Source organism: Biomphalaria glabrata, chromosome 10 (genome assembly GCF_947242115.1).
Source record: "Biomphalaria glabrata chromosome 10, xgBioGlab47.1, whole genome shotgun sequence".
Lineage (NCBI taxonomy): Eukaryota > Metazoa > Mollusca > Gastropoda > Planorbidae > Biomphalaria > Biomphalaria glabrata.
Window position 1 is genome coordinate 33391307 of NC_074720.1, and position 23808 is coordinate 33415114.

Below are 23808 nucleotides of genomic sequence, written 5' to 3' on the forward strand. Positions count from 1 at the left end.
TAACTTTTATTTTGTATGCGGTGTGGAAACAATGTCATCGGCAAAAATGAATTCCTGTATTCTTGTTGCTAATTGTGCATTTTTGTGTGGTGAGTTAGTTTTACACAAGCCACACAAGCTGGTGTATGATGTTCAAAGTCGTAGATTGAATTTAGTTTCATCTCCTTTCTACCACACCAGTTCTAAACAAAAAAGGATGTTTTTATAGGTCCCATGCACAATAATGACTAATATATAGCTAATGTACATAGCTTGTATCAGGCGAGTTTCTTAGTTGCCTATTGATACAGGTTTTTCTTGTGTGCAATGAGCTTCTTGTCTAGTTATTGTTCCCAAAAGTGAATGCCCTCAACGGAAATCTGCTCTGGTGGCATTAGAGTTGACTCTGCTAGATGTAGACATAGCTGCCCTCAGTGAGGTACGCTTGGCGAGTCAGGGGTCGCTGACTGAAGGAGGGGCTAGAAAATCTGCTGCCGAGTACAAATGCGGACGGCGAAAAGAAAATCTAAATCTACCAGCTGCGGACAATGATTATGCTTGCTTTTGCTGTGGCAAAATATGTAAGTCACAGCTGGGGCTGTACAGCCACGGGAAATACTTCATTCCTCACTTATATTTGGACTCGAAAACAAGCCTTATTATTGTTCCCTATATAAAGACAATATTGCTTCTAATTTTTGTTGTTAATCGCAGCTTCATCTCTTACTTTGTTTTTATTCCTAATAAGTTCCTCAAGGTTTGTAACGCCGAAGGTGGTTTTACATATAAGATGCTTCCAATGGCATGCGTCTCAAATGGCGTTTGACAACCGGTCCAACTCCTGGCTTTCATGTGTGGTTCAGATATCAAGCCCGTAAGAGCTGTTATAACTGACAGGTGAAGTGGCTAAGCCAAGAAAATGGGACCTAAGATTAGCCTTGATTGGCTACCCACCTAGGAGAAAGAAAACTCTGAATCCAAGCCTCCGCTCCCTAGAGGCTTTTTATTCCCTATGATGCAAGTTGCCTTTTCCTTTTCTATATTTAACACTAATGTACCATATAGTAAAAAACTCACATGAATCTATTCTATACGATATCTATCTGTGCGTAGGTCATTTTTGCAAAGTTTATATCAGCTCACTCATGTCTGTCTGATAACAAATTTGAACATGGTATTTCTCAGATCAAGTTGAATATTTAAACAGTAATTTATTGTACCTAACAAAACATGACTCAATTTTTAAAAAAATAAAATAAACAATTAGTCAATTAATTATTTTGTTTGATATAGAAAAAGGGGAAATAATTTCTACATTCTTGAGTTATATAGTAAGTGAAAGTAAGTGCGGAGTTCCTCCCCTTAGATACGTTTTGTTCTTTTTAAGAATTTTGTTATAGTTTGTTTTATATCCTGTTTTTCTTTTAATAAAGGTATTTTTCTATTATTTTTTCCCTAAACAAAGTAATGTATATAATTATTTAAATGAGTTTAAACTGCCGAAAACTGCAAAATAGTAAGTCTTGTCTTCGAACATTGATAATAATAGGAATTAAGATTATAATTGCCTATTGTAATATAGTTAGAAACATATCCATTTGTTGTGCCTAAATAAAATACAAATGGACAAAAAACAGCTTGTAGAGAATTTTTATTCTATTATTATATAGAGTATTGAAGAGCTCTCAACTCTGTTGCGTTTAAATCCTTTAAGGCCGGGAAAGGGGGGTTTGAGGTAGGAGAGAAATGATGAAGTAAATCTACGTCGGCGTTATTTGGCCATTTGTTTGCAATTTGATTACACGTCGTCTGCTAAGCAGGAGGCAAAGAGTCTGCCCACGTCCAGGTGTGGGGCTTAGACTAAACTGTTGATGTTCGCGCAGTTTTCATACACAGCAAACTGAAAAGAAAATAACAACAATAATAGTAGCACAATACTAATAATGATAGAAAATCTTATCTTATAAAATAGAGACGTAACTTCAAATAAGAAAAACATAAAGAGCACTTTTAAAAAAATAACATAGATTATATAAAGTCTAATTGCATTAATTACTTTGGATCAGTCATATAATTGCATTCACCATAGAACTAGACATAAACAAATCTGTGAAAGTGTTATCACACAAAGGCGGCCCCCATCGAATTCCAGACTAGGAATATTCAAGCCATAGTCTTGTTTTGATCGTTTAAAGTTTAAAATAAAATTTAAAAAATTACTGGTCAAGACAATAATTTTTTTTTTCTTTTAAAGTTTAAATCTTTCAAAATGAATTTTTATGAAACATAAGTACTTTTTCAATAACAAAATGTTTTTTTTATATATATTCATTAAGTAAAGTTCCCCATTCAGACCTAGTGATCTATTGAGTAGATGATGTAAAGTTCACAGACAGAATGTGTGAAATGTTCCGTTATGGAAAATGTTTGAGAAACACTGGTCTATTAAATCTCAACTTCTGTCTTCGTTATTAGATCCTTCTATTTACCTCATCAATGATGCCTAGGAAGTGAGAGTTAGGGCCTCTTCCCAGTTGAATACCACATTTGTTTGTTAAAATGTGACCTGAAAAAATCAAAACAAAAGGAAAACAGATGCAATATGTTTCTGTAGAATAAAAAGGAGGGGGGGGGACTTTCATGTGAGTTGTGGTATAATCTGGGTAGGTCAAAACGGTTTGTTATTGTACAAGCACTTTTTTTTTGGTAACTGTTGTCTTAGAAACAAGGGAACTACATTATCTGTTATATGGAACAAGAAACAAGGGAACTACATTATCTGTTATATGGAACAAGAAACAAGGGAACTACATTATCTGTTATATGAAACAAGAAACAAGGGAACTACATTATCTGTTATATGGAACAAGAAACAAGGGAACTACATTATATGTTATATGAAACAAGAAACAAGGGAACTACATTATCTGTTATATGAAACACAAGGTGATGGCTTCAGCTTCGCCGCCTAATAAGGTAATTATGATTTTTTTTTTTGCCGGAATATGAGAGAGGTTTTAAAAAATGTCATAAAAAAAGGAAATAAATTTCATCGCAGTCTAGAATTAGGGGCAAGACATTTAGAAACAAGAGAAAAGAGTCTTGTATATGTCTTGATTAGAAACTACGAGTTGAACAACAACCTTCTCTTATCTACTACAAGACGTTTTCCGAAAGTTTCCAATGACTTCCGCAAAGAAACAAATCAAATAATTAACAATTTTACTTTCTCAAATTTTACGCCAGCTGTCAGTAATAGAGAGAGAATAGGAAATGGAAAGAGAGAGAGAGAGAGAGAGAGAGAGTCGAGGCGAGAGTGACAGAGAGAAGAATAGAGAGACAGAGTAGTATAAAGAGACAGAGAGAAAGAGTGAGAGAGTGAAAGGAAAGAGGGACAGAGAGTAGAAAAGAGAGAGTTAAAGAGAGAAAGAAAGAGAGAAAGTAATACAGAGAGTAAGGAAAGAGAGACAAAAAAAGAGACAGAGTGTAGGGAAGAGAGAGAGAAAGAGAGAGATAAAGAGAGAGACACAGTAGAAAAGGGAGATAGAGATTAGGAAAAAGAGCGAGAAAGAGAAAGAGAGAGTATGTAATAGAGACAGATAGTAAGAAAATGAGATAGAGAGAGTGATAAATCGATATATAAAGTGCTATACTTAACAGCGCATGTCAAAAAACGCTCAGGTTGTGACATGTCACACTCGCACATTGATGACCAAGTCGTTATCTAGTCATTGACCACGTGACTTGTATTTAATATCATCATACTCTATTCTGGAATTAGGACCTTACTGAGCCTGTAATGAATGTCACGTCTGCTAATCAAACGAGTTCCAACCTCTCCCAAACTTACTTCCTTGCAACTTTCCAGCGCTGTTGAAATTGACTCTTTGAACTACTCCGTTAATGTTGTTGTACTCCCTCAGCTGACCATACACAGAACTGTCCCCAAAAATGACCAACAGCTCAATCATATTGGATGAATTCTGTGTTAAGTAAAACCATAGATCTTAGGAATTATTTCAACATAAGAGAAAATTATATTAGGATCAAATACTTAAGAGTCAGGACCGCATTGAAGTAATTGGAGGCCCCCGGGGCAGAAATTTGGCGAAGACTCTTACATTTTTTCGAAGGATATGATAAATATCTACTTATAAATAATATTAGTAATATCGATAAGCATGTCATATTTTAGAAGATAGAAATTGATTACTTGTAAATTTAATCTCATTTTCCTTTCTTAAAAATATTTAATATGCATGTTTCCCCCTCCAAAAAAAAAAAGAATATTTTTGAGTTTGTGGAAGGTACGGTCTGGGTTGACGCACTACCGTGAATCAGGAGCTGCATTTATAAATTAGGAGCTCGCTACAGGCGGACACTTATTGACTAGGTCACTGTAGCCAACCATGGATGGCTGCCTGGTCGTGCGGTTTGCGCGCTGGACTGTCGTTCGAATTTATCGACGGTGGAGGGTTCAAACCCTGCCCGCTCCCATCCCCCGTCGTCCTGCGGGAGGTTTGGACTAGGAAGTAAACTATCTTCAATTCTGAAGGAACACCCGAAAGTAAAACATTTTACAAACATAACATTTAAAGTCTTTAAAGTTTCCATCTCAACGAAATTCGGATATTTTAATTAGGTCTTTTATGGGTGCACCTCTTTTGTGGACGCCAACGGGACGTGTCCAGCTTGACCTTCCTTAGGTCTGGACCTGCTTATAGATTTAGTCAATATGACTTGCCTAGTATTAAGGTGACTATATCCATAAATGATGACTGTTGAGTCTTATTAGTCCAATGTTGTATCCACATTGGCAATTGAAAAATCCAGCAATTTTAACCGTAGGATTACTAGGAGGATTTAAAGGATTTAAAAAGGGGAGACTGGCTGCCTGGTGGTGCGGTATGCGCGATGGTCCATGGTACCTGCCCGCTGCGATCCCCCGTCGTCCTAAGGTAGGGTTGGACTAGGAAGTAGATTATCTTCAACTTTGAAAGAACACTCGAAACATGTCAAGCATTATACATGTTTTTTAATTAAAAAAGAATTTATATTTAGCCTTTTATTGACTTGCCTAACCAGAGCAAAGTGAACTTTCTAACAAGCCAAATTTATATATTTTAACTTAGAAAGAAAGGGGAACAATGTATATTTTATACTGTAAGTTTCACGTCCATAAATAATAACAATTACACTTAAATAGACCACCCAGATGACAACGGCTTTGTCTGATTTAGTTGTGGCAAAATATGTAGGCCATAACTGGGTCTTCGTAGTCATGTGAAGTAATCGGAATCGAAATCATTACAATTATTCTTATTATTGTTTACACAGTTTCGCTTTTTTCTAGGCTCAACGTTTCGACGCAGGTTGATTCTTAAGACCTTAAGATCATGTCAAGGACAAACTCTACTACAAGCAGATTTAGTTTTGACATTTTCTAAACTGATCATTGTTCTAAATTGTTTACAATTAGTTGTGTGAGTATTCTCAGAAGCTGCACAGGCCAATACTTACAGTGAGGTCAATGACAGCAGACGTGGAGGCCACAGCAGACCCTGTGGTAACAAACATAACTGAAACCACTCTTCTGATAGATGAGGAAGCTGTGACAGAGAACCTCAAAGTATCGGGACACAGGGCACAGAAGCTGTTGGAGAGAATGTCGTAGTCCCTGTTCAACTGGGCGTTCTATAGATCAGCCAAAGAAAAGTAGACAACAATACTATTAATATCTTCACATGAAATATATGACACAAATTAAACAGTTGATATCAATATTATTCCTACATAAATTAAGAAGATAACCTGTTCACATACAGATTTATTTTGTTGTATTCAGTAGAAGAGATGACATTGCCAAAAACACATAAGACAAAAACGTTAAGTTCAATGTTTTCACAACAAGGTTAACATTGTTCAGAAATTGTTTAAATTTGACGATCATTTGGATGTCTACTGTCCTCTGTTGTAGACACATGTTCGTACACAAACGATGTCCTTGATATTGGGTTCTTTCAAAAGCAACTGTCTTTATTTCCTATGGAAGCCCAAAGTTTCCAAGAAACATAAAATGTTTTTGTTGGTGCGTTTACCAGCCGACAAGCTTGAATTCTTATTTTGAACTGTTTTTATGTACAACAAAGTGTACTTAGAAATGGGTTAATCTACACAGAAAATGTTCCTGTACATCACTCAGTCATTATCAAGTCATGTGTCCTGCGTCATTGTATACAGGCTGAAAGGTACAAAGGAACTTTATTACTATGACCGCGATTTCCAAATTACTAGTAGAGAAACCTCCACAAGTTGACAGACCAGGTACCGACTTTCAGATGTTAATTTGTTATTTAACCAAGATTGAGGCCAAGCAGCATTGCAGTGAGGACTACATATATCTAAGATTGAATATGCTTTCCAGTATGTCTGGTCTGGCGATAATGTTTTCCCAATGAAGTCCCGGGACAACTAATCTCCACCAGTTGACACCGAGAGGTCCTGGAGTTTTGTTAGAATCACCACAGACTGAAAAGATAAAATATGGTATCTTTGAGTAATTATTTATTTTTTAAAAAGTCCCAAGTACAAATAAAGCTCCACGAGCCTCTCCAACCTTGATTATAAATCTCACACAAAGGAAAATAAAAAAAAAATTCATTACCATGTAACGCCTCCATTGGGTCAAACCCTTAATTTACAAAATTGTAATAATAATAATAAAAATTATAATTTAAAAGGAAATATATACTAAATAAATATTGAAACCATCAGAGTCAGAAATAGGATACACGGAAAGGCATATCAACAACTAAAGGATAACTAACCGAGAATAAAAGTAAATATACACCAATACTTACACATTAATACATGCATGACTGTACACACACATACTAAACATACATATATACACACAATTATCTTATACATAACTCAAAGAGCTACAAAACAAGTTGACAAGTTGACGAAGTCCATAAAATTAGGTAACTACCCAAGGACACATACAAATGCATCCTAATACAAGCACAAACATTTATTTTATGTAAATAGAACCATTAAGTCAAATACATTTGCAATTAGAAAACTACTACTTTAATACTAAAAAATACATACATATATATCCCACAAACTATCTTTCTCACAAATACCTACATACATATACATCTACCCACAAGCACAGATATACATTCACCAAAAGACAAACCCACAAATTCACCTTGACCATATCATCGTTTACATTCCCTCTAAGTTCTCTAGTTGAAGGTCTACAAATGTTGAAACATTATGTCAAGGCCATTAGAAAGGAACTTTTTATTATCTATAACAATTTTTAGCCTAGTATTCCAAACAGGCTTCCTATACTTCGCCAAAATAATGAGGTTAAATTTCTCAAGAGCTTTATTACGTAATTTGGGAACCTTGTTTAAAAGTATCGCAAGATTTATATCCACATATGAGTCACTATTAGCATCTAACAGACTTTTAACAGTATTTTTGACCTTAAAAAGCAACGGACAATCTAGAAACAAATGTAACGCCTTTTACCTTGGACATACAATGAAGAAACCTTATACATAGTAACTCTGTGGATGGTATGTTTTTTACATTTTTTGCCTTTGCAAAAAGTTCTACACTGCTTTGGTACGTTCCCCATTTTTTTAAAGGAAACCTCAGCACTTGTGCTATTCAATTTTAGCTTTGTCATCCTAGGGATCCTTGGGCCTAAGGCCTCATTTCTTTGCCTCTTTTTGGGGCTTTCCATGCCATTTTTTTAAAAAGTGTAATTGAATCAATTAGTTGTTTTTTTTTAAATTCACTTTCCAAAAGAAACATTGCATAATAAAACAACTTATTTTATGGTATCACAACAACAAATGTAAGAACTTTGTTCAGAATTGTTCATAGTTCTCGGTTTCCTTTGCTTGTCCCTTTTCCAGCCCTAAACATACAAGCCAGATGGGCTTTCATCTCAAACGAAATGCATGATCTTCGGAGTTTTGAAGGTCTGTGTCTTTATTTACTAGTAAAGTCTAACAGTTATAGGACACATACACACACAAAAGTAGTCGCAGATATATATATATAGGAGCACCAGCGAGTGGCCATTGGGAAGTTAACGTAACACTAGTCTAGCGATAATAAAAAAAACTCCTAAACGTTAATAAATAAAAGTAACAGTTATCTGTTACTAAAATGGTTATAACAATTCGCATAGATTTATCGATGCACAAAATACAGCCCGAAAGCCAGATTCCGCCCGAGACGTGGTTCTATCTGGCCTTTCAATAATATTCTCTACAAGGCACATACAAGCCCATGAGACCCCAGCATGTACAGAAGAAAACATACTATAGCTGATTATCTGATTAGAAATCACCAATACCAAGTCAAATAAATTGTCATAGTTATCCCTCTCAGGAAAGTATCGAATACAAGCGCAAAAACAAATTCTTGACCAAGATAGTATATCCTACTTACATCAAGTCTAAAGCGGACCCTGAAGGCTGTGTTAGGGAGGAAGTCCTTGTTGTTAAAGAAAAACAAATAATAGTAGGGATCAGCCATAGCAGAAGTGAACTGAAGGACATCATCAGTCATCACAACCTGGTTGCTCACAACGTAGACGGGCAGATCGGCGTTGAGTCTCGGGCTGAAGACGGTCTTGCTGCCTCCGTTGAAGGTCGCCAGGAAGTTGGGAGTGCAAGGATTCGCTAGTGCTGAAATACAAGAAGTTGTAATTACACGACACATCCCCCATATACTACATAAAGCCTTGATTCATACTTACGACACATCCCCCCAAATAGGCCTACTACATAAAGCCTTGATTCATACTTACGACACATCTCCCATATACTACATAAAGCCTTGATTCATACTTACGACACATCTCCCATATACTACATAAAGCCTTGATTCATACTTACGACACATCTCCCATATACTACATAAAGCCTTTTTTTCGTTGTTACAGCCTACCTCTCATATACTGTATTAAGACTTTGTGTTCCGATTTTTATAAACTTTTGCCCTCTGACTTAGTAGTTCGACTGACGCAACCGTTATAAAAAGTATCCATAGAGTAACATAAATAAAAAAAAGGGAAAGTTCCTCTTACAGACCTTGCGCTCTATAGAGCAAATGATGTAAAGATCATCTGTATCTGTGACCCAGGGTTAACGAGGCAGACATGTGGACAGCACAACGACCAGCCACCTTAACTGTTCCCCACTCAGAGGTTCCCTAAGGATCCAGAAATTAAAAATACCTGTCTTCAGCAGGATTTGAACCCGGGAGGATCCTGTTCGAAAGCCAAGCGCTTAACCTCAGTTATAATTCATATCAATAAATGCTTAGTGACTGAATTTCTTTGGCTGAACTAATTAAAGGCATTAAGTACGACTAATATCTAGCAGTTATGCGTCCATTTAGTCGGGTTTGCAAAGCCGCCATACAGTGATCGTTTATCCTAGTGACCCTCTCTGCTATATTAACTGTTTCTCTCCTAATCGACGATACCATGTTTAGTTTTTTAAAATTGACTTTTAATTATATAAAAAGAGCATGAATTTCCCTTTACTTCTATACCAAATACAGCATTTTCTGATAAAAAACAACAAAGCTATTGAAGCCCTATCATAACAGGGGAGTGAAATAGCAATGAGCAAAATGAAGAATTCTAGAGTGTTGTCAATAAAAACTACTTATAAACGATAACCACCTACCAAAGTAATTTCTATCTAAAACTCTGTAACACAAGTTGTTGGTCTCGTAGTCCAAAGAACATTTGTTCTGATTCCAGATAGTTCCTGGAGCGACATTAAAGGATTTTCCCTGGAACTGGAACCTTGCGAAATAAAACAATTTCAGAGAAATCAGAGAGTGAAAAATACCAAGCCCGTCATTATGTACAGTGTAAATGCTTTCCCTCAATACACTATTACCTACTCTGATTAAAAAAACAAAAAACATAAATGAAACAGCGCTAAAAAAGAAGTAGGCCTATTTTTACTTGATACGTCTTGGATCTTACAGTAACAATCGCATCATGCACTGTGTAGGCTTCTTAAAAAAAAAATTCTTGTAATTTTACTTTTTTTAAATTTAGAAGATTGATAAGAGACTTACTTGCATGGGTCTCTCGTAGGGTCATAATCAAACCCGTTGCAACTGCCTAATAGCAAAAAGATAAAGAACGCCGTATTATTAAATGAAGAAATGCAGGAAATAATATTGAAAGAATAATATACTTATGAAATGGAACGTAGACACGAACATACAAAGAGACTTACTAGAAGATTGTCTTGCTACATCACATTCAAATCTTCCCGTGGTTTGGCAGACTTGCGTGACATCAATAGCTGAGGAGCATTGCTTCGAGACGCTATCAAAATATTGGCCTGTTTAAAGAGAGAAAAACAACATCTTTTTTTTATTTCCTATTTGATCATTTCTTTTCCAGTAGTAGTCGAATCTATTAGTATTAATTAATGGACAATAGCGAATATTTAACAAGATAAGATAAGATAGATAAGATAATTTTTATTGATCCAATCAAATGGAAATTCAGTTTGACAATTGACAACCTCAGCGTAACTACTGTAACAATAGCATTATAGATGCAAATACGAACAACATTCACACATGAAACACATACACACTCACAACCAGCGCTTTATGAATTAGACTTCTATGAACTTCTCGATGATGACAGATGATCTTGTAACACTCTGACCGACAGTGGGATGAAGGAGTTTTTAAATCTTTCTGTTTTAGTCCTAATGGAAAGGAGACCACCACTTCGTTCAGATCTTATGTAACAGTGGTTTAATGGGTGCAGGTTATATTTAAGAATCGTGAGTGTTTTGGAAAGGCATCTTTCATGGAAAAGCTCTTCAAGAGATGGTTGCTGTGTTCGAGTGATATACGATGCTTTATTAATTAGTCAATTTAGTCTAAGTCTTTGTGCAAGTGTTGTATTACCATACCAGCAAGTGATGACAAAGTTAATTAGACTGCTGATGGTTGCTGTATTAATTAGTTTAATTATTGTTTTGTCGATGTTGAGCTTCCTTAGCTTTCAAAGATAGAAAAGACGTTGATGAATTTTTGTGTAAAGGTTTTGACAGTGTTCACTCCATTTAACAAGACTTTAAATGTAATTAGAATGGAAATGAATAACTTCGAAATAAAAGTTCGATTCACACTCTAAGAGAAAGATATAAAATCAAGAGCGTGGGGTCATGTTTGTTAAATCAGCGCATATCTGTCATATCACTTAATCTGTACATTACTGTAAGGGAAAAAATGCGTTTTCAAAACATTATAGACTTTAAACAGACTAAGGCAACAAACTAATCAAGGCAAGTAATTTTTAACCTAAAAAACTGCATTCATTCTTGGAATCTTCTCAATACTATGAATTAGAAAATTTAATTTTTATCGATGTGTTTTCCCCTAGTTTTTTTTTTTAGTTTAATGGTTGAAAACATCGCAACAAGTGCAGACAAAAGGACTAGTCCTAAAACATAGATCTACGACTACTAAAGCGGTGTCTTACCAATGGGACAAGCACGTTCTACCAGTTGACTGTTAGAGCATTCGAAGTATTTATTGCAACATCTTCCACTTGGGTAGCGGGTTCCTGGTACGGTGTTGGCTGTACACTCAGCTGTAGAAGACGCAGTAACCAAAATGCAGTTCATTACAAAGTGGTACGATGTATTATATTTAATGATGTTTTTTAAATGTCGTTTTCGCGATCCCTTAAAAAAAACTTTTTAAATATTTTTTAAAAATTCAATCCCATTTTAATATACTCAATTTAAAAAAACAGGTTTAAAAAAATTCCTGTCGTTAATTTCTGATTTCTCAAAAAATCAATACTCTGAATGTTATGATGTGTCTAAGTGTGTGTATATGTGTGTTGGCTGATGTAATACATATGCTATGATACCATTTTCAGAAAAGTGCATCGCATGTGTATAAAAGTAGAAATGGTTTATGCCAGGGGCCATCTACGCGTAGAAAGACTGAATGTTGATTTCAATTTGCAATTCAGAGATAATTGAAAATTGTTAACAACTTGTTGTTAAAAGTGTATATCATGTATCCCCAAACTGATATTGAGAATGTTATGTCACAGAGCTAGTAGAAATATTTGTATTAAGTGAGAAGTAATCTCCTACTTAGAAGAGTCGCTAGGGTTACACAGGGAACGACAAGTTTAGAGAGACTAGATTAGTGGGAGAAAAACGTCACAGCCTGTGTAACCCAGAAAAACGTCACAGCCTGTGTAAACCAGAAAAACGTCACAGCCTGTGTAACCCAGAAAAACGTCACAGCCTGTGTAAACCAGAAAAACGTCACAGCCTGTGTAAACCAGAAAAACGTCACAGCCTGTGTAACCCAGAAAAACGTCACAGCCTGTGTAAACCAGAAAAACGTCACAGCCTGTGTAAACCAGAAAAACGTCACAAGAAAACATACTTGGTTATACCAAGATAAACGTTGTACTTTATTTTAAAAGAAGAATGTCTTGGAAAGATTTTAAGTGTCTTTGAGTGCTCGCGTAGTTTATCATCTTTACGTGCAAAGTTCATACCAGTACTGTTCCTTGTCCAGCGACCTAGTACGCTTAACTGTCTAACTGGCCTGTTTCACGTGTGGTAGCTGATGGTACGCATTTAACTCTATCGCGCCGCCAATAATGTTACAACAATATATATTTTTTGTATAAAGTTGTTACCGTATGGACAGCTGACGGAGCTCATGAAGTTACACTGAGAGCCATCCCAGAAAGTACCAGCCGGGCACATCTTTCTCACTGGACTGGAGCCTTCGACACACTGGTAGAAGCTGTCGCAGTACTTGGGGTCAGCCTCGTAGGCGAAGCCTCCCTCAAACATGCAATTGCTGCAGACTAAGATTAAATTAGAGGCGTTAGTACTTTCTAGAATAAACCAAAAAGCTAGATGAAGCGAAAGTCCAAAAGCACAAGATGATAAAATAATATAAAAGTAGTCGTCCACAACAAGATTTTATAACCTGCGCAAGAAGATACTGTAAAAGTACTAGTGTACAGGAAGATACTATAACAATACTAGTGTACAGGAAGATACAGTATCAGTACTAGTGTACATGAAGATACTGTAAAAGTACTGGTGCACAAGAAGATACTGTAAAAATGCTAGTACAGGAAGATACTGTAAAAATACTGGTGCACAGGAAGATAATATGAAAATACTAATGCAATGAAAAAACAATTACAATTATTGTAAGGTGTTCCCTTCCCAATCCTCCAAAAAAATACTATATATACAATTATACATGATGAGCATTTAAATAAACCTGCTAACTACTGCTGATGATGTATACCTGTAGAGGTGGGAACCACACTACAAAGTGCGGACACCACATTGGCCAGTTCCGTTGACAGGTATCTGTAACTCTTTGTGCCACCTGCAGTTAAGTCGCTTAGCACAACAGGACGCACATTGTTATTCACGCCGGTCAGTTCAAACAAGTCCAGTGGATTCTGACCCTAGTAAATACATTTAATTGAGGATGGGCATTTTTTTAAATTATTGATAACTATTTTTGAAAATGCTGGGTATTTCCGATTTCTATTTAAAACAATAGAAAAAGGAAATAAAATTTTCCTTCTAAGTGTTATCAAATCTAGGGTTTTATAGACTAATTATCTATCTTTAATTTGGAGACATACACAGAAAGAGAGAGTGTGCACAAGTGTAAATATTAAGAAAGAAACTGAATGAGTGAGTTTTTAAATGTTTTTTATGTGTGATCTTAGAACTTTAATTCTTGGAGACATATAACAAGCAAAATATTTTTTTTTAATTTCTTTTTTTTAAAAACAAACCTAATCTAAGGTAAAGAGATACGCATTTACAATACTATACATCTCAATAATGGTTATTTTGCTTATTCGATATAAAAACATTAATTACCAATAATCAATTGACTAATTGGTGAATTTTTTAAATTGATTCTTCCTGATCCGAGAATGGATTTATGAGCAATAACGTGCACAAACTTTGAATCAGACAGAAGAGCAGACAAATTATCAGACTTTATAAAAACTATATAAAATAAATTCTATTTGTTGCACAATCGTGGTTTTTATGATTTAATTTTCAGATATATTTCTGTAAATTAAACGTAATTTTAGTTGTAATAATCTAAATAAATACTATTTAAGATCTTACTTGCATAGCGATGACATTGATATTCCACCCCAGGTTGCGGAGTCTGAGTGCCTCAGTGAAAGCCAAAGAGTTGTTGGAGTTGCTGGTGCCTTGAGCAGAGATGACAATCAATTTGTTGTTGGCATAGATCGGGCTAAAAGTAACAGCACGGAGGCCCACATAGGTCCACGAGGCCCCCTGGAATATCAAAGTGGATTTCATGTTTGAAACTTATTTGTAAAAAGTTTTGCATTGAAAAAAAAGGCCAGATTTTGTATCGGTCCTCAACAAGATTCAGTTCAACATTTTGTTTTTATTAATTAAAAAAAATGGAGCTAAAGCGAGACAAATGGTTATAGAGGGCCTGAACACTGACTTGTGACGTTGCAAAATGTGGGCAGTTTAGACCGATGGCTTGTTGTCAGGTCACGTGTCAGTGTTCAGGCCTTCTGTAACGAATGGTATGGTCTAAAGGCTATTGAAATCAACTATTTATTTAGAAATCTCTTGCAACTCAATAGATTTGTACAGTTTAAAGTTTCAATGAACATTTGCAAATCTAAATACTCTATAAGTCTTTCACTCTATGATTCTGTGAGCCTTTTTAAGTCATTGATTCTGGACTATGACTATGTTTCTATGAGCCTTCTACTCTCTCTCTCTCTCTCTCTCTTTGTGTATGTGGCTCTGGAATGTATGATTTTTTAATTTTACTTTCTCTTTGTACCCTTCTACTATCTCTTTTGCCCTGCACTCTGACTCTATGATTTTATTTCTACAATTTTATCCTATCATTTTTAGACTCCATTACTTTTGGACACTCAATGACTCTTTCACTCTTTTATTTTTTTAAATAATGTAAAGCTATTCTATCTATTCTCAAGGAAATAAACAGTTTTTTGTTGTTGTTTTTTTTATGCGTGGCTAAGCAGAGTCAGCTATGACCTACATATTTTGTCTCTCATTAAGCTGATTAATAGCTTATTTTAATAACATTTAAATAGAACGCTATCAATATTTACTTACATATGTTTCGTTGCCTCTTTGATAGATGTACTGCTTGGCGGTGTTGGGATAAGAACGTATTGGAATGTATTCAAAGGCACCCCTAGAGCCATAACCTATGGCGCCAACTCTGAAAACGAATAGCAATAGTCAATATGAACATTTGTTTAGTCTTTAAAAACAAAACATTGTATGTACATATTCAAATGAAAGCACTGCGCTGTCAGGGAGAGGTATGGCGAGAATGAATGTTAGTTTGATATTTTGGTATGATTGTTATATCCCCTTGTTATGAATGCGAAGTGTTGCACGTGTTGTGAACTGAGTGATTAAGTCTTCGTTGAATGTGCGAGAGAATGTGTTAAGTCAGTAAGGTCTTGCTCCCGGCCCAGGAAGGTTGGACGTTTACTTGATGGACTGGTATTTATGCATTTATATATTTATAAGTTGATGGACTGGTGTTTTGTGTATTTCATAAGAGTGATATAATTGTGTGCTTTTTTAAGTATTAAAGTATTATCGATATTCGTGAATATAAGGAGTTAGAGTGGATGTATATTAAGTGTTCGTATTTGAGTTAAGCAAGTATTGAATTATAATTGAGTAACCAAGAAAGTACCAAGCAAGTATTATTTAATATTCAAGAAACCCCTAGTGAGCCAAGTTAAGAAACACAACAACACAAGAGACAAGCAGCAAGTATATATATATATATAATTTGAACCCTGACATGCGCTTTAGATAAAACCTGTTGTTGTTTTTTTTACATTGTAGAAAAGATACGTCGAGAATTTAATAAAAATTACAGTGAAAAGGCTTGGTGGCTGAGTGGTAAAGCGCAAGGCTTCCGAACTTAGGGGTGCCGAGTTCAAATGCTATTAAAGACTCGGATTTTTTTTTTTATTTTGAAATATTTAGTCCACCTAGCTCTAATGGTTATCTGACATTAGTTGGGAAAAAGCAAAGGCGGTTGGTCGTTGTGCTAGCCACGTGACACCCTTGTTAACCCTGGGCCACAGAAACAGATGATCTTTACATCGTTTGCATTATAGATCGCAAGGTCTGAAAGCGGAACTTTATTTACAGTGAAAAATAAAACTTTAGATATAGGGATACCAGCGTTAGATGGTATGGGAACTTTAATTTATTAAAGTGGAAGATTTCATTATAGGCAGCTTATCCACAAATCCGTATCATCATCTTTCTTTTGCGTTCTTCTTGGGATATAGAGCCTCAAGTAAAGTCCCCCTTTCAGACCTCTTGGTCTATGGGTCAGATGATGAAAAGGCCATCTGTTTCTGTGGCCTATGGTTAATGTGGCCAGCACAACAATCAACCGCCTTTACTTTTCCTCAAATAATGTCAGGTACCCGTTGGGGCTGGGTAGACTTAGAAGCGCCCAAAGACCCTGAAATAAAAAATCCCAGGATTCGAACCCCAGTTGTGGCCAGTGGCGTACCGAGGGTGCCAGGCGCCCGGGGCGGCATAGTCTGTTGGCGCCCCCCCCCCCCTATTAGTAGGCTATGCGTAATCTATATTTGCATTAAAACAATCACCAATCAATAAATTAATTTTTTTTTATTGTAAACAAAGTTAATGAACAATCTGAAGCAACATTAGCCATTTCTTATAGAACTACTTTTCGTGATCTTGCACTAGCAAAGTTGTCAATGACATCATCAAAATTGTTTCGACCAGCTCCTTTTCTATGCTTAGCAATGCCAAGTCTGACAGACGCTCCTGACCCATTGAAGCTCTCAAATAAGATAAAAGGATTTTTAGTTTACTAAAAGAACGCTCACAGCTAGCAACTGACACAGAGATTGTCAGCATAATTTGCAAAGCAATTCGCAAGTTTGGAAATATGTCATTGCCATATGAAATAATAAATGAAAGTAATTCTAATGGGCTGCTTGGGGTAGCATCTGGCCGGGTTTTCAACAACATACTGCAGTCACTGATTTCTACGAACAGTTCAGTTCCATCGATATCAGTTTTATAAAAGTCAGCCAGCGTAGCACAGTGCTGTTGAATATCATTAGAGGTATCATTAGCAAACAATTTGCTGATGTTGAATAGAAATCCAAACTTTTCATCTAACGTCTTCAGACGACCAAATCGTGTTGTCATCTCCTGGATTAGTCTATCAATAACTCATTTCATAATGCGAGTTATTTCTTCAACCGCAGCGAGTCCTGCATCACCAGCATTTTCACCAGGCATCTGTTTTCGACGTTTAATTCTTCCTTCTATCCTAATTCCCAATTTTTCACACAGAACTTTAGCTGCATTGACTGCAGTGATGCAAACATCTTCTCGAATGCTACTTAGCCGTCGCTGCAGTCCTTCTAAATCCAGTGCTGCGTCATGGAAATTCATTGATGGATCTTGCAGTCGTTTTTGAATCCGGTCAATTTTTGACAAACTGCATGCCAGAAATCAAGTAGAGTGATGAAATTGAAATTCATCACATTTTGAAGCAAACTGTATGCATCATTCTGAGTCTCACTAGTTTGAGTACCATCTTCATACAGGTTTTCTACGTTTCTACGTTTAAACCATGTTAAAGTCATTGAACGGCCTGCACTTACTGCAAAATTAGCATCCTTGTTCTGAAATACTTCTGGCCCACGAGAAATCAACTCCATACGAAGATTGTCTGCTACGTTTGATAAGCCCGTAATGGAATCAAAATCAATGTAACCAAAATCATGTGAATCAAGGAGCATACGCTGTTTACTATCACTAGTGGCTTCAGCAGTTTGAGTAGATGAATTTGACGGCTGCAATTGTATCGCAGAGGTCATCAGAGAGTCATCCAGTTGATAGCAACTTGGTGGATCATTTACTGCCTCTTGTCCAACATTATCAATATCAGATTCTTCTTTGTCGTCAACTTCTGTTTGTCCCAGTTTCAAAAAACGCTGCATGAATAAGCCAGATATTTTAGCATCCGCTTCTTGTTCTCGTTTTCTTTTGCGTTGTTGAGCTCCGCTTAATTTCTTGCTTGACATGGTTAAATTTGTCAAATATTTATGAATAATGGCCTGAATAATATAAACAGATCGTTGTCATTAAGAGTTCAACTTTAAACAATATTAAATTAAATAAATGTGAAATTTACCAATTAGTTACACTTCCAAAAACGCGTCTGCTTTAATCTGCAGCGTAATCGCTGCCTATTATCGCTTACTTTAAAATGCATAGGGAATTTGACATATTTTACCGTACAAATCTAGCAAAACATTTACGAGACTGATAGCCTATTCATGGGTGCTCTCCCCTATATAGAGCGTGTAATACCCAGATCTAAATCTGTATTTACTAGTTAATTTAAAGTGTTTTAAAATGACAATTTCAATGTACATTGTAATGTGATAACTCTTATTTGATATTTGTTATCATAATCCTCAAATATACTGCTCAATACATATTTACAAATATTCTACATTACAATGATTGAAGTTGCAAACGTTAAATACATTCTAATTGATAATTAATTTTATCTGCATGCTTAAAACTTAGTATTTATAGTTCTACATTATCCAAAATAAACAACAAAAAAACTTACTTTTCCTTTAATTAATACAAAATTTACCCGGATTTATCTGTAAATAATTTGTTCTTGGCAACTGTGCCATGTGAGTTCATGTTTATATATTATTTCAAGAGTATCCAATTGTCACCCCTTATTTTACTCTACAACACATCAATGTTTTATTACCTACCGCACTTGTCCCTCTTTCTCGTTAACACGATAGGCGGATTTTTTTTTTAATACAGGGGGAACAAAAAAAAATAAACAGCAAACTTCTACACCATCGCACAATGCGACAAGAGCTTGCAACAATCACAATAGCCTCGATGACACAGTTCCATACATCAAAGAAGTTTTCCGATCCATGCCGCTGAAAGTATGGTGTAATGTTTTGCTAGTAAAATTAGTATGGTGTAACGTTTTGGTTAACTTGATGGAACCAAAATTATTTATAGAAACTATTAGAAACATATTGAGAGAGAGAATCAGAGAACAGAAAAAAGAGAGAGGAGATTCTACTTGCGTAAATAAGTTCGCAATATGTGCCAGATTTAAAGTTGTTGTCTGCTTTTGAAAAGTTGTTTTTTTCACTTGGGTGTCACCCCTTTATGGGTGTCACCCGGTGCGGACCACACCCCCCGCACCTGCCTAGTGACGCCACTGGTAATACCCATTTTTGACTTCTAACTAGTGGACGAGTATAATTATCTACATGCATGACTGACCATGACTGACCATGCCAATGTGTTATCTTTTTTGACTGACACCCAACTCTATTGCGTGCGTATGCTCAAGGAAAAAACAATGCTTGATGGTTAACACAAACAACTATACACACTACACTAGGACTACATGTGTAGGCTCACTAGGTATATCTGACTAGGTTGTTGGTCTGAAATTCATGAACACATACATCCGAACACTATACAAGGCAGATTGCAATTTACTTATGAGATTTACATTAGTAACTAGTTAAATATATACTAACATTATTTACATTGACCTTCCTACACACATCCTTTACAGTTGGTGGCATCGTACATACACACAGACACACTCATGCTATAAAGATTTTTAGAAATACTGTTAAGCTTGAATAAATCAATCAGTAACAGAGTTTAAAACAATAAGGTATATAAAAGAAAAAAAATGAAACCAATTTAGGTATGTTATTTAACAGTTTCGTAAAATGTTCAGCAACACAAGCTATTAACAAGACACTTAGGTATCCGGTTCCGGCTCCGGCCCCGGCCGAATATCAAATTTTACTATCCGGTCATATCCGGCCCCGGCCGGATAGCAAAAAGTACTATCCGGTGCACCCCTAATAGAAACATATTGAGAGAGAGAATCAGAGAAAAAAGAAAAAAACAGAAAAAAGAGAGAGGAGATTCTACTTGCGTAAATAAGTTCGCAATATGTGCCAGATTTAAAGTTGTTGTCTGCTTTTGAAAAGTTGTTTTTTTCACTTGGGTGTCACCCCTTTATGTGTGTCACCCGGTGCGGACCACACCCCCCGCACCTGCCTAGTGACGCCACTGGTAATACCCATTTTGGCGCCCCCTACTCTCCTGCGCCCGGGGCGGATGCCCCCCCCCCCGCCCCCCCCCCCCCTCGGTACGCCACTGGTTGTGGCACCCAAGATCTTCACCACTCAGCCACATCGCCTCCGATATGTATACTAGAAACATAAAGCCAATTAGTAAGTTATTTTTAATTTTCAGTCCTTAAAGTAAATCTTCAATTGATAAGGAGGCAAGAAAAAGATGTTTCTAGATGGATAACCTAGTGACTGACAATAAAAAAACGTTTTTGGAAAGTCCAATCTAGTCTCCTACAAAGCAGTATCACGATCTCACAAAGCATGAAAGAGACACACTGGTAGTATCACGATCTCACAAAGCATGAAAGAGACACACTGGTAGTATCACGATCTCACAAAGCATGAAAGAGACACACTGGTAGTATCACGATCTCACAAAGCATGAAAGAGACACACTGGTAGTCACCTGAAATCATTGTTGCTATTATCAACGTAGTTGTTGTTGAGAAAACTGTCCAGGGCGGCTTTCAGGAGGTCGAAGCTATAATAAGGGAATAGATTAGACGTTGCAGGAACATAGGCGGCATCCGAAAAATCCAAGACGAATAAGACTTCTGATTGTGGGCACACTGAAATGAAGAAAAGTCCATTTATAATTAAAGAATTCGTTTCTGTGCATTTTATATTTGTGGTTAGCAACAAATAAAAAAACTTGTAAGATTGAAACGGAAACAAAAAACTGGCAACTTTTTATAAAAACTAGCAAATTTTTTTTGTACACAATTACAAAATAAAAATCTAGCAGCTTGTGGAAAAAAAATTATGGGGGAAAAAAAGGTAAGAAGCTTATGAACTTTTAGAAAAGCGTCTGAACATCTTCTGTGTGTGGAATTAAGGAAATTATTAAAAAAAAAAAACAAATAAAAATAAAACAAAAATACTTATCAGCTTCATTGGTTTCGCTGTTAACGTTGCGTCATTAAAAGTTTTTTTTTGCTGTGCTTTTTTTTATCACTCATGTCCCCTTTCTAAAATTTTCCTTTTTTTTTTTTCCCTTTTTTAAAATTCTTTCTTTCTTTATTTGCTAATTCCTGAAAGGAGTCCTACTTAACTACATTATGTTTAATGAAATCTATACTGCTATCTTCGTTAGGTTCCAGTCTCTCAAACCGTTCCACGTCTCTGTCTTTGTACTCAAAGTATTTAGAGTCATTGACATAAAATACTTCTTTATAGAGATGGTGGGATGGATTTCATAAGATAAACAAAACTCCATCCTCTTAGCGCAACATTTAGTTAAGGTAAGATCAAGGCCGGCCCTACAGAATGCGGGGCCCCATGCGAAACGGATTGCGCGGGGCCCAGTCCGGTTAGGGATAAGGATAATTAATAAGTGAAAATTAAGACTTTGTATCAGAAAATAAATTCGCCTTTGCAGTTTATTCATATTTTACTACGTACAAAATCACAATCAAATTAAGTTTTTATCTGCATCTACATTAAATGTTAGTTTTCCAACAAAAACTGATAAAAATTCAGAAGTTTTCCAACAAAAAGCCGATAAACATTCAGATCTACCTTTTAGATTTAGTATCGACTAGCGAAATATCGCTTTTGATTTTTTTTAAAGAGATCGTGATAGATTTAGATCTATATTTATATACCAGTGACTATTAAAGTAAATAAATTATTGGAAATTCCTTGTTTTGGTTAAAATTTGCGCAATTATTACAGTTTTATTAAGTGAAAGCTGTCAATGCCGTTTTTTTTTTATTAACTGGGAGTAGGATTGACTTTACCCACATTAAATGGCATTCCAAAATTATATTTTGTATAGTTATAAGGAGATTAGTACGATTTTCAATAGATTTGAATAATTTAAGGAGATTCCCATGAAGGTTCCCATGAAGGTTTCGTAAATGTTGTTATTTCAGGAGGTTTCCAGGAGCTCATGGAAGAATCAGGAGGCCGCTGGAAACCTGTTAAATAATAAGTTAAAGTAGTTCAATTTAAAAATTTACTCCTAGATATAGGCCGGCCCTGGGTAAGACGATAGATAGACCTTTTATTTGGACCTGTTGGAAGTGTTTGGAAAGATGAGATCATCGCTAGAAGTTAGACAAGTTCACCTTTCAGACCTTGCGGTCTGTAGGGCAGATAATGTTAAGGTCAACTGTCTCTTTGGCCAACGGTTAACGAGCAAGGTGTCATGTGGCCAGCAATACCTACTTTTACTTTCCCCAACTCAAGTCAGGTACCCATTAGAGTTGGGTGACTAAAGAATCCCGAAATTCAAAATCACAGTCTTCATCGAGATTCGAACCCAGGACCCCAAGTCCCAAGCACCTAACCACTCAGCCATCGCACTGCCATAGGAGAAGTGCATAGATATCAAATAAAAATGTATTGGAAGAAAACACTGTTAAAAGCACGGATATACAATCTAAAACAACACATGAGTAACTGTGACCATAGTTAAGAGCACGGATGTACAATCTAAAACAACACATGAGTAACTGTGACCATAGTTAAAAGCACGGATATACAGTCTAAAACAACACATGAGTAACTGTGACCATAGTTGTGTCTTAACGAAGTACTACATCACTAAATGTAAAAGTATAAGTTAAAAATTGTTTCTTACCTTCTGCTGAAACTCCATAAACAGCACAAAGAAAAGCGACAAATTTTATGAAGTACATGTTTGTTTCGTTGCCTAAAAGGAGGAAAACGAAACGAAATTTTAAGAACACTGTTTAACCAAATTATAATGCTCAAATAAATAGGATTCTTAGAGTGATCTTTGGCTTTAACATTTTAGTTGTGAATGGAAAATGTATATAGTAGATAACTGTATATTATAAAATATAAAACTACTAGATAAAAACATCGTCAATATAAAAGCAAAACTCCTTGTTTTGAATATTGCAAAGAAATATTTATGTCACAGTATAATCAATCTATTACAACCTTTTTTATTCCTTTAATTTTGATTCACAGATTCATATCCAAATGATATACCACAGGTGGTCAATACAATTTATATACCTTCAATCAGTTTTTTACTTGTACCTACTGCAGAGACGTCTCTTAGTATTTCACTTAAATTTCGCTGCTGTAAAATTTAAAGATGTCTTCAAACAGACCCTTTTACCTCTTACCAACCCTAAAGTTAAGGACATGTCCCTAGAGTCTAATTCATGTTAAAAAGAGACGATCTTTAAGTGCTTTGGTTACCGCATTATAACCAGGTTAATTTTAGAAAGTTCTTTTGAAAAAAACAAACATGGATGTTTATACATAAACAAACAGTTAATTCAGCTTTTTGTTACACAAGGGACGAATTTAGCTCTTTTTCAACTATCCTGGATACTTCTTGTAGACTCAGCAGTCCTTGATAGTACTTAGTTCACGTAGACTTCAAGATGACACGGAGTTTGACAAATAGTCTCTCAAAAGTAACGAAGAAGATTTCCTGAAGGACGCAATGGGTGCAAACTTATTAGCATCTTCTTAGCCAGTCGTTAACTAGAACG

The 23808-nt window shown here is 35.8% G+C and overlaps 1 protein-coding gene across 2 annotated transcripts; it reads right to left on the reverse strand.

The window, feature by feature from the left end:
• Window positions 1-1617: 1617 nt before the first annotated feature.
• On the reverse strand, window positions 1618-23523 carry LOC106065304 (uncharacterized). Of its 2 annotated transcripts, none has more exons than XM_056044117.1 (16): window positions 23321-23523; window positions 22917-22988; window positions 20739-20901; window positions 15213-15321; window positions 14208-14384; window positions 13357-13522; window positions 12728-12901; window positions 11540-11650; window positions 10272-10379; window positions 10108-10153; window positions 9705-9826; window positions 8458-8696; window positions 5500-5673; window positions 3830-3962; window positions 2469-2545; window positions 1618-1879 (listed from the first exon to the last, which is right to left on the reverse strand). In XM_056044117.1, exons 2-16 carry the CDS (start codon window positions 22972-22974, stop codon window positions 1835-1837), a joined length of 1902 nt encoding a protein of 633 aa, XP_055900092.1. In that variant the 5' UTR covers window positions 22975-22988; window positions 23321-23523; the 3' UTR covers window positions 1618-1834. The 2 variants fall into 2 exon arrangements, with proteins under 2 accessions (XP_055900092.1, XP_055900093.1); XM_056044118.1 differs by having other exon boundaries at window positions 23243-23523.
• Window positions 23524-23808: the final 285 nt, after the last annotated feature.

Coding starts and splice junctions, on each gene's coding strand:
- LOC106065304 (XM_056044117.1), bottom strand. CDS start 22,974: ATGTACTTCATAAAATTTGTCGCTTTTCTTTGTGCTGTTTATGGAGTT. Junction 12,902..13,356: donor TGTGGTTCCCACCTCTACAG/GTATACATCATC, acceptor ATTTAATCTTAG/TCTGCAGCAATTGCATGTTT. Junction 1,880..2,468: donor TCCTAGGCATCATTGATGAG/GTAAATAGAAGG, acceptor TTTTCTTTTCAG/TTTGCTGTGTATGAAAACTG.